We start from the raw sequence: 20098 nt of genomic DNA on the forward strand, positions 1-20098 counted from the left end.
GAGAGACATATACTTTACAATACCTCTAGTCGTTATATAGTCTATTAGGATATTTATAGGGTATTGGTTTAACTATATTATTTTCTAGAGCTTCTTAACTATCTATACAATAGTAGCGACTTCTACTTCTATACTCCTATACTTCCTTTCTACATTGGAAGTTAGGTAGGATAAGAATATAATGGGCTAGATCTCGCTACTTGGGATATCTTAGTTGGGGATACTAGTGCCGTCCTATTTGCTATAGAGTTGAAAGACGATTGCTCTATATCCTTTGCTATTTACGTCGAGCTTAATAAATAGCGGCTTGTTAGGACGGTGATAATATAAAAAGTACTATTTGTATAGGTGTTCCTATAGTAGCTTGAAGGACTCTAGTTCCATTGACGTAGGCTCGAATTTAGCGTTTAAGGTAAATGCCTTCCTAATATTCTTCGACTTAGCAATAGGAAGGTCTCCGCTTACTCTCCCTTAGGCAAGGAGTTTAATCTTACAGTTCTATAGAGGCTACGCTTTCGCTATATACTACGGGATGCCTTTACGTAGCTATCCGGCTATACTAAGGTACTGTTCTAAGGTCTTAAGGGTATTAGGAAACTTGAGTTTCTTAAATATAGTAATCCTATCGTCCATCTTGGCCACTCCTTCGCCATTGACTATATAGCTAAGCAGTCTTATTGACGGGTAGGCTACAAAGGATTTTTCTACCGAAATATAAACGTATACCTTGTCGAAGATATCGAGAACCGTCTCAATGTATTTAAGATACTCCTCTATACTCTTACTAACGATAATAATATCGTCGATATAGGTATATATAAAGTGCTTATACTCATAAAACAAGCGGTCTATAAAGCGCTATACGAAAGCTAGCGAGTTTTTAAATCCTATTAGTACAACGTTCGAACGTTCTAAACCTCTAGGACTGATGACCACTATACAGTTATAGTGTTCTTCTACGACTAGAAGCTAGAAGAAGAATCTAGAGGCGTCGAATACTATAAAGATCGTATTGCCTATTATTATATTTATAATGTCGTCTTAGTTGGGCAATAGGTATATATCCAGTACTATCAACGTATTTAAAGGCCGGAGGTCCACTATAGCTCTGCCTTTGGTTTTTCTAGCAACTATACAGTAGACTATAAAAACTAGGCAAGCGATAGGGGTTAGCTAGTCTATAAAGTCTATCTTTCCTTACGTATACAGTTTATCGTATTCTTCGTCGACGATCGCTTAGTCTTTGGCGCTTAGTAGGTAAACCTAAATAGGCTTAAGCTAATTCTACTATCCGTCGACAAGCGGAATTCTCATCTTCTGATCCTCTGATATAGGGACAATGCTACGGTTATAGAAGACGTTATACTTATCTAGCAATGCCTTTATTTCTTCTATATACCGCCTATCCCTACTATAGACGCTTACCCCTACTACTAACTTGATATATAGGATATCGTCTAGTCTCTCAATACTATAGGATAGTATATAGAACTCCTACTTAGTAGGTAGCTTATACTCATCCTCTATCAATGTCTTTATTATCGGTTCCTTACCGCTAGGCTCCTATTATATAGTTGTTGTTATCTATATATATTTGTCGTCTACAACGTTATCCTAGGTCTATTATATAAGGTTCTATACCATTGCCTAGATATCCTCCTCTAGGCTATACTGAAGAAGATGTCTAATACACTGTCCTTCGACAATAGTGATCAGGCAAGCGATGTTGTTCCTTACAACAGCCTAGTATACGCTCTTCGTATCTACGATAGCGTCTAGTATACCCTCGACGTATAAAACGAAGTAGAGCTCGCGTTTCTAGCTACCTAGATTGTCGTCATCGGTGTCTATAGGCTCGAACATAGTCTCGATTAGGTATTCCGTTATAGGTACGACTATCATAGTATTCATAGCTTTCATCTTCTAGATTGTTCTTTTCCGTTCTATACATACTCTTACCTTTATATTATAAACAGACTAGAAGTAATAGGTAGACGTATTAAGGTCAATCTTTACTCCATTATAGAGTATAAAGTCAGTTCTAATCAACAGTTTCGCTCCTAAGCCTTCAATGACGTTGGCTATTATAGTAAAGTAACCATCTACGTTGGTACTATAGACGATTCCTTAAATATAAAAGTCAAACTCGACTTACTTCTTAACTTCGATATAGGCTCCAACGCCTTTGACAAAGTACAGCTTTACATCGATCTAACGTAGATTCTTAGCCTACTTGGAGATAAACTCCTTATCGACGAGGTTAGCGTTGCTACCTATATCGAAGTAAACCTCGGTACCTAGCTCGCCTAGGTTCACACTAATATTGATTATAAGGTATATAGCTTGTTTATCCAATGCTTTCAATAGCAGTATATATAGCTACGTTTCTACGATCTATCCTTTGGTTAGCGTAAAGTTTATATCTTTACTATTAAGCTCGTCCTCGCTATTACTAAGGTCGTACTAACGATCTATTTAAGGTTATATAGGCTTATATTTGTCTTCGTCGCTATCGTTGGCTATATACTTAAAAAGCTTATAATATATTACAAAGACTCTACTATAGGCGGTATATTGCTAAATCTATAGGAGCTATCGTAGTAGTTTGTTCCAACTTAGTCTAGGCTAGCGAAAAGTATAATACGAGTAGTAAGAACTATTAGCTTCCTCGTCTTCTAGCTCCTCGTCCTCGGCTTCAATATCGTATTCGTCAATAAGAATGTACCTAGTCTTCTCTAGCATTTCACAGTAAAGGTTGACGTCTTCGTCGTCTCTTGTCATTATAATCTCGCTATAGTATAAGAAGGTGCTATCTTCGAACTACTTCTTATATATATATATCCGAATCCGTTAAAGTCGTCGAAGTCGAGGTGGTCTTCCCTAGTTGCCGTTGTCGCCTCTTCTCTAGCCGTTGAACGGTCTAACTCCTCCTTTACGATCGTTGAATAGTCGGTATCCTCTTCTACATCTAGTTACACTATAGAAGTTTCGGTCACCGAATAGCTATACTTGGTCACCATCTCTACGTCAATTGTTTCTAGGTCGCTAGGGTTTGTCTCTATCTCTTCTCTAAGGATCGCGGTATCCTCTTCTACCTCTTCCTATCCAGAAGGCTCTACTATCCTCCTAGTCGTCTCCTCGTCCTTCGTCGTTATACTCCATATCTATATTGTTGGCAATAGGACTATGGCCGATAATACAGCCCTCGGCAACGTCCTAGCAGAGCTTGTCTCTAACGATACGTACTTTGGTATCGAGGATACTAAGGAACGCGCCTATCTCTATAGCTACGTCCAGTTCAAGGTATAGCTAGCGAAGCTCTAGATAGAGGCAGTTGTATAGGCGTATCAGACGTTGCTCCTTAGTAGTGTCTCCCTAAATATATATATATTTAAAGTATTCTATAGTAAATTTCTGGACTAGCTTATCTTCGTAGTTGTCCCTCGTAGTATACCGGTTTTCATTCAACCATTTCTCTACTTTATATCTTTTAATGCCGAACTCCTTTTTCAAACGCTCGGTCTACGCTTTTATAGATATAGTCAATACTACCTTTTCTATAGTAGAGAGCTGCTACTTATACCATTGTAGTGCTAATCCTCAAAGTAGGGTCTATATCTCTATATATAGAGTCTCTTCTTTTACTAGGTAGTATCTAACGACCTAATCTACCTACTTAATCCAAAGGTTGATATCCCTATAGTATAGCTACTGTTTATTGTACTATAGGTCCTAGGGTTCCTTAGCCTTATTCTCTATATCTAGCTAGAAGAGACTAATGTCCTAAATCTTCTATTTCAACGTAGGTATAGACGATTATAAAGATATAGTACTTCCATCCTCAGTTTTAGGCTAACGATCTTCTACGCCTATAGCCCTATTCGCCCTTTCGATTATAACGTTTAGGTTCTCTATTATTCTAGTCATCTAGGTAAGAAAGTCCTATATAGCGAAAGCGGCCTAGATATCTATAGCTCTAGCTACTTGTCCAAAGGGTCTAGCTCCTTGTCCAGAGGGTCCGGCTACTTGTCTATATAGCGGGCTTAGCATCTCTTAGAATAGTAAGGAGACACTGGAATCGAGCGAACTGTCTATACGTCCTATTCTAAGGTTCTAGATGACTATATCTAGTCCAAGAAGCTTAGATAGGTACTAGGATAGTTGGCTAGGCGTCTATAGCAACGGCTAGGGAACCTAGTTGAAAGCGCTAATTAGCTAAGCTATCGAAGATAATAGGTCTTCCTCTTTAGGTTGTCGGTTCCAAGACGGCGGATCCTACAATCCTCTTAACGGTACTTAGTAGTGTCCATCGAGATTACGGCTATTAACAGTATAGGTTTCGTATCCCTATTGAGGAATAGTTAGCGTATCTTAGGGCTCTAGTTGCTCCTAAAAGGTTAGGCTTAATAGAGTTGCTAGCTAGTTCTCGGTCGAATTATATCCGGTTCTTACCAATGTTTTTAACAATATAGTTAGTCCTAGTTGCTGATCGTCGGTCCCTTAAGGCTTCGAGGTCTCTAGCGGTCCCCGACTCTCTAGTACTAAAGTCTCTAACGTTTCTTAGGTTAAGTCCTTAGTCTCTAAGGCAACGTCTTCGATCCCAAGGTCTAGGATAAGGTTCTTACTAACGGCTACTTAGACTTTACATCTAATAGTTGTAAGGTAGGTACGAAGAATATAATTGTCAAGTATCTAAGAGGGAGGATACTCTACGACGTACAGTGTTTCGGTATACCGTTGGGCATAGACGTCTCCTTCTAGTGCCTCTTCGAGTGATACTACGGCTTCTAGGTATTAGAGTTCTCGGGGATTGATAGCGGTTACCTACTAGACGTTGTAGGTAACCTCGAAGTCCTTGATGAACTTGAGTGTCTACTATACGTCCCTATAGACATTGGCGTTTATAAAGCTTGAATCTATCTAGTTTCTAACTCTTCGTAAGTACTTGGTACTAGAATGACAGTAGCTAGGTCGTGAACCGGTTCATTATAGATCGTATACTCCGAAGCTTGCTCCCTTACAAAGGAGCATTATCTACCTCAAGCGTTGCTCTACACAACTTGCTAGGCGTAACTCGTAATGTCTCCTAATCCGAACTTAGCTCCCCTCGACGAGAAGCGAATAGGTTCGAATCGTTAGTAGGCACTATTTGTTATATACCGATAGTCCTCAGTGACTATCTAGCGGTAAACGTATGAGGGTGAGAAAGATCAATGCCTCTTAGCCTCGTCAGCTAATGAGGCGGCACTCCTAAACACTAGTATATGTCACAAAAGTATATTGATGTAGTCTGTCTTCCTACGAAGGGGTTCCGGGTGAGGTTCCCCTTTTTAAAGGAACGCTCGTCACCCTTGACCGTGGTGCGGTTATAGGTGCCCTTGCCACAGTTGTGTGTGACAACTATAAAGTCTTCTAAGATCGTAGAACTATATAATGCTATATTAATAGCTATACAACGATGATATAGCCGACCTATTGAGGCTCTAGTATACCGATACTAGTATCTCTAGGAGGCGTAGAAACCTATTGAGGCGTATATATTCTAGGGGTCTATTGAGACTTTGTCCTAGGAGACTTTCCTTTACCTAGACGGTATAGAGTATTGAAAAGATATCCCATTATCCCTAATACTTCGAAGACCTATTAAGGCTTCGTTATTATCGATATAACGGTTGTAAAACGCTAACCTAATTGAAAGACGATAGTTCTATCTTCTTAAATAGAGATAAGGGTAGAATTTTTATCGATTATTATTTTCTTCTCTAGTCTAGCTAAACTAGTTATAAAAACAGTTAAACGTAGTAGCTACTTATAAGCTTCTAAGCTTAGGACTATACCTTTACAACATTTAGCTCCTTCTAATAGTATATCTAGCACTGTTTTATATTGGATATAAGGTCTTAGTATAGACTTTTACTTTTCTTCTTAAGAGCTATACTCTTACTGCTATTACACTAGTTGGGTCTAGTATATTAGTTGCTAAGGGTATCTAGATAATCTATAAGGAACTTATAATTATCCTTTAGGGCATTTAGACTATATATTCTAAAGGAACCTAGCTTTTTAAGAGGTTTTCTTCCTTTAGATAAACATTAAAGGAGTCGACATTCTTATAGAAGTATATATATCAGTCTTTTTATAGTCTATCGATATAGTCGTTGCCTTTCTCGAAGACGATAGTTAAACGTCTAATAACTAGACTCTAACGATATATATATACATTGTCTATAGAAGCTCTAGGAATTCTATCGACCTCTATAACACTATCAATTTTGACGCTAACCTCCGAAGGAGAGTCCAAGGATATATCTATCTTATAGCCTTTCTAAAGTATACTAAGCGAAGAAGACCTAGCTAAAATAGTGTAGACACCTCTTCTATCTTCGCTAGATACCTCTACTCCGCCTATCTATATAGAAGTACCTATAATAATACCTTCTAGTCTCTCCGAAGCTAAAGTTCTAAAGAAGATGACTAAGTACATTCTTACTACTATACTTAGCGCGACCTTTCTAACCTTAGTGAAAGCTAGCCTTTAGGGCCGCTTCTCTAGTTAGAATACTATACGTTGGATCAAGACCTTTAAAGAGATATATAAGGCTTATTAGGTCACTAATAACAAGACCTATATATATTTGTTCAAGCTTTAGTATAATACTATAATCTAGCCTATTATCCGTTACTAAGAGAAAAAGGACTAAGAGACTTAGGTAGCTTTCAAAGCTAAGTTCCTAAAGCGCTAGAAGAGCAACGATCCTAAGTAGTATAAAGATGGAGATTACCTTTATAATTTAATCGAAAGGAGATACTAGCTAGTTAGTAAAGTTATTTATAACTATTTCGAGTTGATCGACTATATATATACTATCGCCTTTACTAAAGTTTATAAAGAGCTATAGTATATAATCGTTCCAACTATATAGTATATATTTGATTAGTAGATCTAGGTAGCTTTTAAAGACTATTGGTATACTTTAAAGAAGGACGATAAAGACTTTATCTATATTACGAAGTAGATAGACTTCCTTAAGTTCGTTTAGGATACTCTTTAGAAGGGTCTTAATATAGGAGACCTCTTTCTTAAGACCTATAAACGTAAGATCGATCTATAAAAGTACTACTCGCCTCTAGCTACGCCTATTGTTAAGACGACCCCTAAGCTATAGGAGTAGGAAGAGGAGGAGCTAAAGAAAGCTCTTATACCTATACTCGACGATATCGACGATCTAGCTAATTAGCTCTAGCGTCTATATATCTAAAAGTAGAAGATCGCTAAGTAGTTTGAATAGAAGATCAAGGCCCTCCGTTTATATAGAATTGATCCTACTTCTAATAAGATCGAGGTTCTCTAGATACATTTCTAGTAGTAGAGCTATTTATAGGAGAGATGTATTAGCTTCGTCGCTAGCCTATATATTGATAGTCGTCCTCCTAGCTACAGTAGACCTATAAGCTTTAGCTATTGCTACTATTATAGTGACTCTGACTATATAGTCCTTAAGTATATAGAAGCTATAAAAGCTATAGCTATAGGTCTAATGTATTGTAAAAGTATAGACTATTGCTTTAGCGATAGGAGTAAGAAGGGCTATACGCTAGCTAAGACAATTACCTTTACGAAGGTAGATGTTGATAATATATAAGAGGTTAGCAAGATTAGCTAGCTTATCCTTATATATATAGCTTGTTACCTATAGTATAATAGCTACCCTATATACTAGTGTCGCGTGCTAGTGCACACGTGACTCTATCTGCCAGGCTCCCTGCGCTCAGGGGGCACATGTCAGCTCTGCCCACACATGTATATAGACCTCGGCGCTCCTCCCACCCAGCTTGAGAGGAGCACCTCTCTCAATACACATGCCTCTGCATCCTGCATGGCCCCACTTCGCTGCTCTTCTCAGTTATGAGCCCGGTTCGCGCACAACACTCATAACAGCGGTGTAGCCCAGTTGGGGCCATCCTTCTTCTTTTCTCCAACAACCACTTCCAGTTTTCTCGATCGTCAACAACTCCCACAAGTTCACATCACCCCCATCGTTCAGTCTGAACAACGCAGCACACCTCAGTTTGCTTCAAGATGACACTCGAAACTGAGAAAACCGTCACCGTTGCTGTTGCAGCGCTTCCAACCCTCGACAGCCCCAAGGACTGGCCAAGATGGATCTCTGCTGTTCGCCAAGAGGCCAACAACCTGCGTGTCTGGCACATCATCGACCCAGACACCGAGCTCGCCACCGAGGCTGAGATGCTCGGCCTTCCTGTGCAGCCCACCCAGGGTGCGGCACGTCAGGCGGTCCAGGACCGCCATCTTCAGGCGTGGCACACTGCACTGCAAGCCTGGAAGGCAGCCGATCCCACCACCCGTGGCGAGGAACCTCAGTCAACCAATCCTACTGAGGAGGAGATCCGCCGTGAATTCCTCAAGCTGTGCGAGGCGTTCTCGAAGTCCGCCATCGACACTGCGGCGTTCCGTGCCGTCAACAAGCTCCGCGAGATGATCAACGTGTCTGTCAGCGACCGCTACGCACACACCGCACACGACATCATGGAGGCCGAGAACGTCACCGGCACACGCGGGTTTATACAGACGCTGCGCAAGATTATCGCACCCTCCAACAGCGCTACTTTCACTGCGCTTGCCGAGGAGTACGCAACTGTCCTTGCCAGAGGCAGCCAGAGCGGCGTCGAACCCAGGACCTGGATTCTCGAGTACATGTCGGTCCTCCACCGCGCAAGGGCGGCCAACATCGCCGCAGTCACCGACGCAACAGCCGTCACCACATTCCTCAAGACTGTGCAGAGACGCTTGGATCCAGAGTGGGCGACTCGCATGCTGAAGGATATCAGTGTGACTGAGAAGCTCGGCGGCAAAGGACCAACCCTTCTCGACTTGGCTCTCTCACTCGAGGCGATCCTCCAGGCTGAAGCGGTGGTCCACCCGAAGCCTGGAGCCTACCCCGTGCTTCCAGGAGCGCAGAACGGTCAGAAGGGCAGTCAGAAGCGCAAGAAGAACCGCGACTGCCCGTGCAAGCCGAAGACTTTTCGCCACTGGTGGTTTCCCTCGGAATGTCGGCAACTTCGGTACGCTCTGACAGGGGAATCCCTGAACGGCGTGACGCTCCCAAACGACGCGGTGAATGCAGTGCGCCAACGATTCGCCAAGGAGCGCTGGAACGACCTTCGAGTGGAGCTCCAGAAGCTCGGTTGGAAGATCCAGAACGCATCGTCAAACGCCAAGACCACTAGTTCCAATAGTGGCGCGGGTCCTTCATTTCCGGGAGCGCTCCAGGTGCACGCTGTCATCGACCCAGCGATCGCAAGCGAGCTCGAAGGAGCGCGTGGCGTGTTCGCATCTCTCGAGTTTGGCCCACACCCGCTCAGCAAGTGCATTCTGTTTGACAACTGTGGAGCGGTCAATCTCGTCAATGACAGGGCTCTCCTTGTCCCTGGCACGTTCGTCAAGACGAGCGGTGAGACTGTTGAGGCAGGCACCACATCCTTCCCAATCTCTGGCCGCGGCAAATGGATCATCAAGAACGTTTTGAACGGCGCGCGCGGCCCGAACACTGAGGACCTTGTCATAGACAACGTTGCTGTCGTCGAGGGCTTTCACGTCAACATTGTCTCTGAGAGACGCCTTCGAGCGCAGGGCGCTTGGTACTGCGGTCTGGATTGCACGCTGCGTTGGGGAACTTTGGAGAAGAGTATTGTACTCAGGCAGCTGGTCGAGAAGTTCAACCTGACCTTCTTGCAATACAATGCTCTTTCCTCCTACTCTGATGCCCTTCGGGTGCTCCCCAGAAGCTTTGCCGGACTTGTGACTTTGAGCGCTGCAGTTGTGAAGAACTTTGGGAGGAGCAGGCCCTCCAAGGACCCGCTCCCAGAGAGAGAAGACCCAGCTGCTCTCTGGCACATCAGATCTGGTCATCTGAGTTCAGAGGCGCTGGAACATCTCGTCTTGAACGCCAGAGGTGTGCGGATTCGCGGGCCTCGCAGACTGGAATGCGAGGTATGCGCGCAGGCATACGCGGAACAGGTTATTTCGCGCCGCCCACCATCGAAGCCGTCACCACGCCCATTTTGGAGGGTCTCTTGGGACCTGTTCGACTTTCCGAGGGCACTTGACGGCTCGAACTGGCTGCTGGTCATCAAGGACGAGTACAGTGGGAAGCTTTTCGCGACTCCACTCATACGCAAGACGCACGACAGTGTGTACGATGAGCTCGTCCGCTTCGAACGCTGGGTGAAACGCCAATTCGGGCTGCCCATCTGCAAGATCAGGCAGGATGGCGACACCAGTGTCATTGGCATCAAGGGATACACAGCGTACGAGCTCTGGGCGCAGGAGCAGGGCATCGACTTGGAGGTTACGCCTTCGGATACCAAGGAGCCCAACGGCGGTTCAGAACGCGCAGGCAAAGAACTTATCACAAAGAGCCTTGCAATGCTCACGGGCGCCGGACTTCCTCAGAACCTGTGGCCAGAGTCGACGGTTGCAGCTGCGTACTTGCACGGCATAAGCCCAAGTCGCGCTCGCAACTACCGCTCACCGAACGAGGTGCTCGACTCTTGGTTCAGACACTGGTTTCGCTGGTATCAGCCCGGTCTCGTGCATTCCCTGACTGCCGACCTGCGCCCTAACTGGGGCGGCGTTTATGCGTACGGCTGCCGAGCGTACCCGCTGACGAAGGAACGCGAAAAGGGGATTGAGAGGCGTGCTGGGAAGGTCAAGCCCAGAGCGCACATCGGGTATCTTGTTGGATACAGGGCGTCCAACATTTACCGCATCTGGGTACCGAAACTCAGGAAGGTCATCACAACGCGCAACGTGACCTTTGACGAACGCACGTTCTACCGGGAGGGAGAGGAGCAGCTTGATGCTCAATCGGTGGCAGTCGCCAGAAAGGTTGTTGAGCTCATCGAACTCCCCATAGAGCCTCGGGACGCCGAGGCAGTGCCGTTCGGAGTTACAGATGCCCATGAAGACCCAGTGACGGTTCCCGGCTCTCCAGGACATCTGGGGGGTGTGACTGAACGGGAACCGGAAGGGCAGGCTCCTCCCCACTCTCCATCCTGTCTGGGGGGTGCGGAAGTACTCGAGCATCGCGGCCAGAGTTCGGGTGAGGAGCCCACTGGTGGTCTTTACACTCCAGAACCAACACCGGAGCCGCGCCAGGAACGCCCGGACGGTTTTGGAGGGAGCGGCCCCCCTGCTGATCACGGTGCTAGCAGTGACAGCAGACCGGTGGGAACTGCATCATCGGAGGCCCCTGATGCAGTTATCGGAGACGCCAGTAGCAGCGTCGCTGGCGGCACAACTAGGAGTGCCAGCCAGGGCAGCACGACGGCAAGTGCTGCCGCAGTCGATACTCCTAGCAGTGAAGAGGAGGTCGACCGCCCTGGCGATCAGCCAGAGGCTCCAGACGACTGGGAAGACGCCTCAAACCATGGTTCTCAGCCTGATTCTGGAACACCCGCAGCCACGCCAGCGAGGGAGAAGCGCAAGTACGTGCGCAAGGTATACGGACCACCAACTCGTTACTCAAGACGGATCCGTAGACAGTCTCCCGGCGGCGGTGCAGGCGGAAGCGGCGGTCTGGTGTGCTTCGCAGCCCCCATGTACCATGAGGAGAGCATCGACGTACCAGATCAGCACGCGTGGCATTCGTTCAGCCACACATTTTTGGATGACCCTGTAATCGCTCTGCAGGAGGGCGACAGCATCCAGCACCGCACATTGCATGCGGTTTTCGCGGCGGCAGTCCGCCAACATCGTGACGCGCGTCCTGGGGCAACGCCAAGCAGGCCCCGGGTGCATTTTGACGACCTCGCCAAGCTTCCTAAGCGCTGGAGGGATCTCGCCAACCACCCTCAAGGGCCCGAGTTCATCAAAGCGGCTGAGGAAGAGATTCGCAATCTCGTCAACAGGAAGACATGGCGCAAGATTCGGCGCGAGACCTTCAAAGGAAGACCACTCCCTCTGAAGTGGGTTTTCGTCTACAAGTTCGATCAGAATGGCAACCTCGAGAAGTGCAAGTCTCGCATCTGCGTTCGAGGCGACCTTCAGGAGCTCACTACTCTGCAAAGCACTTATGCAGCCACACTCGCAGCGCGCTCGTTCCGCACAATGATGGCTATCGCCGCGCAGTTTGATCTTGAGGTCAAGCAGTTCGACGTAGCGCAGGCGTTCTTGAATGCGGACCTGCCTGAGGGTGTTGTTTGCGAGATGCCTGAGGGGTTCGAAGAGCCTGGATTTCTTGTGGAACTGCAGAGAGCTCTGTACGGCTTGCGAGAGTCTCCGTTGCTCTGGTACCGAGAGTTCTCCGGCACACTTCGGAAGCTCGGCCTCACAGCTTCGCCTGAGGAGCCATGCTTGTTCTTCGATCGCCAACGGCGCGTGCTCGTGCTGTTCTACGTGGACGACTACCTAGTCTTCTACCACAGAGACCACGCGGAGACAGCTCAGAGGATCATCGACGCTCTGAAAGCGAAGTACGAAGTGCACGAAAAGGGGGACGTGGCTTGGTTCCTGGGCATCAGGGTGATCCGCGACGGGCATCAGGGTGATCCGCGACCGCGCGCAACGCAAGATCTGGCTCTGCCTTGACCAGTACATCGAGAAGATTGCGAAGCGCTTCGGTCTCGCGGATCAAATCACCTTTCCAAGCATCCCTCTCCCTGTAATGGAACTCCGCAAGTTCACTGGCACTGCCACTCGAGCGCAGATCAGGCTGTTCCAGGAGCTTGTTGGATCGCTACTCTACGCCGCGGTCGTACTGCGCGCGGAGGTCGCGTTCCCGGCATCGTTGCTCTCGCACTTCCTGACGAACCCCTCGGGGACACACATTGATGCTGCAAAGCATGCAATCTCCTACCTGTTTGGCACGCGCTTCCTCGCTATTCAGTTCGGGGGTGTGCCGCAGGATGCTGCTCCCACGCAAATCTTGCTCATCGCAGGGGACGCGTCGCATGCGGATGATCCTGATACGCGCAGGTCGTCACAAGGCTATCTCATCTCTCTGTTCGGTGGGCTCGTTCATTGGAAGGCTGCGCGCCAAGATACAGTCACCACCTCGTCTACGGAGGCGGAGCTCCTCGCTCTGTCCACCGCAGCGCGGGAGACAATGGCGTTCAAGCGTTTCCTCAGCGACCTGCAACTTGAGCTGGGTGTGCCTTGGACTGTGTTCTGTGACAACACGCAGACCATCCGGCTCGTGGTGGGAGAGAACGAACGCATCAGCACTCGCCTGCGTCATGTTGACATCCACAACATGTGGCTGCGTCAGGAACACGCGAAGGGATCTTTCGAGGTCGCGTACTTGCCAACTGCTGAGATGCCTGCAGATGGGCTTACGAAGGTGTTGACTCGCCAGAAGTTCGAGCACTTCAGGGAGCTCCTCAACCTGCAGGATGTGCGTCATATGGTGCAGGGAGACGATCAGGGGGACAGGAACGCAAGGCTTGAGTAAAAAACAAACTAAACACAGGAGCGCACGCCGGCGCAAAACAGACTGGGGGGTGCCCGCACCCGCGAAACAACAAACAACAACGCGGAACTACTTGCCACCCTTCTTCTTCTTGGGAGTCATGGCGGCCAGCACCGCCGCCGCCACACCACGCGCCAGCGCCTCCGGGTCAAAGCCCGGAGCAGCCTCCTCCTCGCTCTCGTCCTCATCCTCGTCCTCCTCCTCGCTCTCCTCCTTCTTGGCCTTCTTGGCCTTCTTGGACTTCTTGGTGGGCGCGGCCGCCTTTGCCTTGCCCTTGCCCTTGCCCTTGGCGGGCGCGGGCGCGCGCTCGTCGTCATCGTCGTCGTCATCCTCGGCGTCGGCGTCCTCGCCCTCCATGGCGAGGAGGGCGCGCAGGGTGGCGCGCAGCGTCTTCTGGTCCTACCACACACAGTCAGACTAGCTCTTTTCCTTTGTCTTTTCATTTGTACTCACGAGATTGGCCTTGGGCTCCTGGCGCCCCTGCATCAGGGCCAGGAAGTGCTTGGCGGCGGGGAGCACACTCGCGGGGCTGATTCATCAGTACCGTGCGCCTTGCAACTGTGCTGACAGACTTACATGGAGCGACACTTCTTGCCGCGCGCACAGCGCGCGCACCGGGCCGCTTTGCCGGGGGCCTCCCGGCACTCCCCAGAGCTCTTGCCGCGCATGGCGGACTTCAGGCAACCCAGGCAGGGCTGCTCTCTCAGGGCGCCCTCCTCCTCCTCATCCTCCGAAGAGGAGGAGGAGGAGGAGGGGGGCGCCGCACGCTTGGAGGGGGTCTTCGGCGTGGCGGGGGTCCTGCTGCAAGTGTCAGAGACGCGGATGTACGCGCCGCGCCAGTCGGGCAGATTGTGGTGTGCTCACTTCTTGCTGGCGCCAGCGCCAGCCTTGGTGGGGGTGGCCGGGAGCGGGGGAGGCTTGTTCTTGGCCGCCTTGGCGGCGCGGGCCTTCTCGAGAGCGGCGAGGCGAGCAGAGGACGGCATGGTTGTTGTTGTTGATGTTGTTGTTGTTGCTGATGCTGCTGCTGTTGCTCGCGGTCTGCAGAGGAAGAGTTCGGGAGATGGTTTGAGGCGCACTCACCATGATTAAATACTTCCAGGAGTGCAGCCATCGACCGGCCTGCGGCACTGCGGTATTGTCTGCATGGCGCGAATGCAACAATGGGTAGCAATGGTGGGCGTGCATTCAAGACGTTGGGCAACAAAGGCCACAATGGCACACATGCGAATGATCGCAATGCTCAATTGCGCAACCTGCACCCACAATCGAGGCGGCACGATTCAAGATACGCGCCTGAATGGAGGATGGGGATGGAACGCGCTGCGCAATTGGGAACTGCGCACAATGCGATCAATGGCGCTCGCAACAATGCCAACGACAGCGCCCCTGAATGTCAACTTTGGCGCCCCTGGGTCTGACCGCATTCAGCGCAGCACGCAATTCGCCAACGCACGCGCCACAACGCGTACACAATGGCGCGCGGACAACTTGCACAATGGCGGCGGCTGCGCGCAATGGTGGGATCAATACCGGAGGCCACAGTTCAATGCGCCTGGCAGTGCGAGCTCCAGAGTCAGTGCCCAGCATGCGTGTTCCACAGACAGCCTCCTGAGAGTCTGTCTGGGGGGTGTGTCGCGTGCTAGTGCACACGTGACTCTATCTGCCAGGCTCCCTGCGCTCAGGGGGCACATGTCAGCTCTGCCCACACATGTATATAGACCTCGGCGCTCCTCCCACCCAGCTTGAGAGGAGCACCTCTCTCAATACACATGCCTCTGCATCCTGCATGGCCCCACTTCGCTGCTCTTCTCAACTAGGTATACTATTGTAAGTATAAACGTCTAAATAGTCGTTTGTTCAAGCTAGATATATCCTTAGTATTGAATAAGTACTACCTCTAGTAGCCTAAATCGTATTAGGAGCCTATAACTATCTAGACGACGATCAATCGTCTTATATATAAAGGGGAGCCTAAGCTTACCTTCGCCTTCTATTATATAGCGTCTAATTAGTTATCGTTTTATATAGTTCTATTAGAGGAAGATCGTATCTTAACTTAGAAGGTTGTCCTATAGCCTACGTTAAAGGCTAACGAATTTCGTCGACTACCTCTTCCTTTTTCTGACTAGACCGAGGGGGAAGCTAAGGAGGTAGTGGACAAGGAAGTAGAGACTATACTTTAAAGTATATCGCCTACTAAACGTCGGTTCGCTAAGGACGAAAGGGAAAATGACTTCTAGATAGGTAGTACTTTTATACCTCTAGTAGAGCCTCCTTATATAACTATCCTTAAGAACCTAGCTATAGCGAATTATATAAAGAAAGAGGAGCTATAGTCTAAGCTGCCTATACTAAAGGTTGCTATATTGCCTCTATATATAAAGGATATAATCTATATTGCGATAAAGGCGAAGACTAGTCTAACCCTTAATAACTTAGTCTATATCTTATCTAAATATAAAGACGCTCTAATTATATACCTATAAGGTATTTCCATTAACGTCGAGGTTATTAACTACAAAGGGTCTAGTATTCTTAAGCTTAATAGACCGACTACTATACCAAAAGATATAGAGGTCTATATATAGGCTCTATACACTAATATAAATACGTTTGACGACTCTTCCTCTAGTTAGACCAAGATAGTTCTAGTAATCTTTAGAGTTACTAAGGATAGCGTATAGGGTATCTATATAAGAAGCCTCTAAGAGCATTAGATTCGTAAAGGTCTACTTAGAGACGTTGACGATTATATTTATATCCTACTTTAGAAGTCTATCTCAATGTTTTTAGTCTTATAGTATATAGAACTTAGTACGATAATAAGAGTATAGTCTTTTCCTACTCTATATATCTAGTTCGAGAAGGGCTATTATAATAAGTACCTTGCTTTGATCGACTCTAGTTCAAAGTACAACTATATCTCGATAAGTATTGTCGAGAAGTATATAATATTATACTAGCCTACTAAGGTTATCTCAAAGGGTCTTTATAGCTTAGCACTATTTATTAGAGAGACTTAGGTCACTCTATACCTAGGAGGAGTTGGTATTAACCTTTACTTCTTTATAACTAAGGATATTGCTAATAGCTATAAAGCAATCCTTAGTATACTGTTTATTAAAGATATCGCCTTGACCTTCGATTATTGTAATAGCAACTTAATTATTACTAATCTAATTATAGAAAGGAAGATAGTCTAGGTATATATCGTCTCTAAGAAGATTATTTAATAGAATCGCCTATTATCTCTAATATAACTATCTACTTAAAAGTAATTTCAAGGATTAACGAAGAGTCTTAAAAGAATCTTTGACTAGGTAGAGATAAAGGAGGGTAAGACTACCTTTAGTTTCCTCGACAATTATATAGGTAAAGTAGTTTTTTATTTCGTTTTATAGAAGTCCTATATACTACTCTTTAGCACTCTTTTTCACGTTGTACGTTCTTATTTATTGTCTTCTCTATCTAGACGAAGGAAGAAGGGTAAAATCAAATTGTTGCTTTATTTAAAAGGGAAGAGGGAGACCCTAATTGGAAACCCCTTTTCCAATAGAAGGCTAAGGTGAACGTTCTATTATAAGTTTAGGGAGGCCCTAAGGATGTTTATACTTTAGAAGAATATTGCGAATAAGGTTTAGCCTATCGACTTAGTACCGTTAGATAGCTCTATACTAGAGGGAGACCTATTATAGCGAGAAAAGTAGCTTATAAAGGTTAAAGCTAAGATATAGTTTAAGAAGGACTAGGAAGACTTCGTAGTCCTTTGTTTCTCGGATCTTAAGCTAGGCTCGAGACTTACTAAGGAGCGCCTTTGAGAAATACTTACTACTATAGATAGTTTTCTTACTAAGCTAGAGAAAGAGATGTTTACTAAGATCTTATAGAACCGAGAGGCTACGTTTATATAGGATTTTATTGAATATAGGCGTATCTATAAAGATGTTGTTCCGCCCTAGTATATTAGGACTATTTTATATAAAGCCTAGTAAAGTAAGTTGATCTCGATCCTAAAATTACTAATATAGAAGGTCGTTGATCTACTTAGAGAGAGGCAGATATAAGGAATTATTGAATATAGCTATATAAGCTATTGCAATAATTGGTTCTTAGTTTTAAAAAAGGACGGTAGTTTATAGCTTATTAATAATATTTAAAAGGCTAATGCTATAACGATCTATAATACTTTTGTTCTATTTACTACAAAGGAATTTAATAAAGACTTCGAGGGCTATAGACTAATATCCCTTTTAAATCTCTTCTCTAGATATAACTAGGTCAACCTCTATAAGCGTAGCTAGGATTTAACGACTTTTACAATGCTAATCGGGCTCTTCTATATATATACACTGCTAATAGGAGGTACAAATTCCATTGCCTAGTTCTAGCGAGCTATAACGACGATCTTCGATAACCTTATCTCTAATGTTTATTATATCTACCTAGACGACATCGCTATAAAAGGTCCTCGATCTAATTATATTAGCTATCTAGATAGAGGGAGACGTTAAGAATTTGTTGTTAAGCATCTTAAGAATATCGATATAGTATTGCTAAATATAAAGCTAGTAGGTACAACTATCGTTATTAAAAAATCGAAGTAGGTATAACCAAAAGTAGTCCTACTCAATTATCTCTATATACTAGAGGAGCGCCTTCTTAAAGAAGCGAAGGTGATCAAGATAAAGGAGTAGAAGACCTATTCTAACGTTAAGGAGGTATATACCTTTATTAGAATAGTCGGATACTACTGAATTTAGATTAAGGGTTTTACAATTATTACGATTCCTCTATACACTTTAATAAAGAAAGATACTAAGTAGATTTAAAGGCCCTTTAAATAGAAGGCGATAGACGAGTTAAAGGAGAAAATCATTACTACTCTAGTTTTAACGACACTTATCTATAGTGATCTTTAGTTTAATATAATCTTTTTAGTCTACGATACTAGTATCTTTAGATAGAGCGGGGTACTTAAGTAAGTTAGCCCTAATAGTAAAAGGTACCTATACTAGTTTAAAAGCAATATCTAGTTAGAGGTAGAGAAGCGGTATAATACTATAAAGAGGGAGTTAAAGGGGCTACTCTTCCTCTTAAAGCGTTTTCGTCGCTACCTTTTTAGTATATATTTCATTGTAGAGACTAATACTCTAGTTCTAGTCTATTAGCTCAATAGTACTACGAGCAATGTCCTAGGTACTCTAATAATACGTTAGATCGCCTAGATCTACCTATTTAACTTCGAAGTCAAGTATATCCTAGGTCTTAAGAACGTTGTAGCCAACGCGTTGTCCTATAAACCTCCTAGGCCCTCTAACTATATAGAGAAGGAAGTAGAGGAGGATATCGACGATTAGGTCGACGCCTAGATTTTTGTCAACTATATAGGCGAAGAGGTATCGTATCCAAAAGGGAAGCTAGAGCCTATCCGCCTTTAAGACGGTTACTCCTAGCGTTCCTAGGACATTGTTTACTTTCTATCGACGATAGAGACCCTATTAGGCTATAGGCTATACTAGAAGCGACGTTAGCTTAAAAGGGAAGCGATAAAGTACTTCGTTGAAGATCGTTACCTTTTCCTCTAAAGTATAAACTATTTATAATATTATAGGCGCGTTGTTGACACCTTTAAAGAGAGACGTTTAATCTTCGACTAGTGCTATAGCGAAGTTAGCTATTATAGGAGAGAGGCGATATATCGACGAATAATGAACCACTACTACTAGTGTAGTATATATAAAGATGTAGCAAAGTAGATCTAGGCTTATATACTATATTAGGTATACAATGCTTAGAGGTTCAAGGAAGTAGTAAACTAGACTACGCCTTTGCCTTTCCCTTTTACTAAATAGCACCTTGATATCCAATATATATCGTCTAGCTATAGGAAGAAGAAGTGTTTCCTTGTCGAGGTATACGACGATCTTATAGGATATATCAAAGCTAAGATCCTACCGAACAAGTCCTCCGAAGCTATTAAGTCCTTTATTATATAGTATATCCTTTGTCGCTAGGGCTACCCTATTGTTATAGTCGTTGACGGAGGCTCTAAGTTCAAAGGCGAAGTTAAAGAGATCCTCTATAAGCTATAGATTAGGAGAGTTATTATCTCGCTATACAATTCGTATATAAATAGAGTAAATGAGGCTAGCTATATCCTAATTGCTATCTCGTTTATAAAGATAACTAATAGTATAGGAAAGAGGTAGAGGGAGCTCCTTCTATATATCTTATATACGGATTATACAACTATTAAAGGCTTTTATAGAATATCTCCCTTCTTTCTTACCTACAACTATAAGCCTATTAGTCTAGTCGAGTTTAATGTTCCTATCTAGTGAATTCTTACCTAGGACTCTATCTATATCTAGATAGAGGGAGAGGATCCTATAAGACTTTATATAAAGCTTATTGCCCTCTATACTTATATTTTCTAAGAAGCTAAGTATAACTATGAGATTACTATTAAATAGGTTGCTATAGCTTATAAAAAGCTAGCTAAACGCTATAATAAGGCCTATAAATGTAAATTTCATTTAGAAAATATAGTAATATCTATTAGCGACCTTATCTTTATCTATAATAATGTTCAATAGCTAGATATAAGC

General features: G+C 45.0%; 2 protein-coding genes across 2 annotated transcripts; both read right to left on the reverse strand.

The window, feature by feature from the left end:
• Nucleotides 1–546: 546 nt before the first annotated feature.
• Nucleotides 547–810, reverse strand: THITE_2048977 (uncharacterized protein; the record flags this gene model as incomplete). Its single annotated transcript, XM_003653398.1, has 1 exon — nucleotides 547–810. A coding segment is annotated over one exon (264 nt), but the record flags the coding sequence as incomplete, so codon positions are not given.
• A 12705-nt stretch (nucleotides 811–13515) lies between these two features.
• Nucleotides 13516–14395, reverse strand: THITE_2115923 (uncharacterized protein). The gene is made up of 3 exons (XM_003653399.1): nucleotides 14067–14395; nucleotides 13944–14019; nucleotides 13516–13889 (listed from the first exon to the last, which is right to left on the reverse strand). The coding sequence occupies exons 1-3, from the start codon at nucleotides 14156–14158 to the stop codon at nucleotides 13560–13562; spliced, it is 498 nt and encodes a 165-aa protein (XP_003653447.1). The 5' UTR covers nucleotides 14159–14395; the 3' UTR covers nucleotides 13516–13559.
• Nucleotides 14396–20098: the final 5703 nt, after the last annotated feature.

This window comes from Thermothielavioides terrestris, chromosome 2 (assembly GCF_000226115.1).
Source record: "Thermothielavioides terrestris NRRL 8126 chromosome 2, complete sequence".
NCBI lineage: Eukaryota > Fungi > Ascomycota > Sordariomycetes > Sordariales > Chaetomiaceae > Thermothielavioides > Thermothielavioides terrestris.

Bases quoted from the DNA above. Each gene is read 5' to 3' on its own strand.
- THITE_2115923 (XM_003653399.1), bottom strand. From the start codon at position 14,158: ATGCGCGGCAAGAGCTCTGGGGAGTGCCGGGAGGCCCCCGGCAAAGCG. The intron at 14,020-14,066 runs GTAAGTCTGTCA...CTGATGAATCAG, and splicing joins GGCAAGAAGTGTCGCTCCAT to CCCCGCGAGTGTGCTCCCCG. The intron at 13,890-13,943 runs GTGAGTACAAAT...TGTGTGTGGTAG, and splicing joins AGGAGCCCAAGGCCAATCTC to GACCAGAAGACGCTGCGCGC.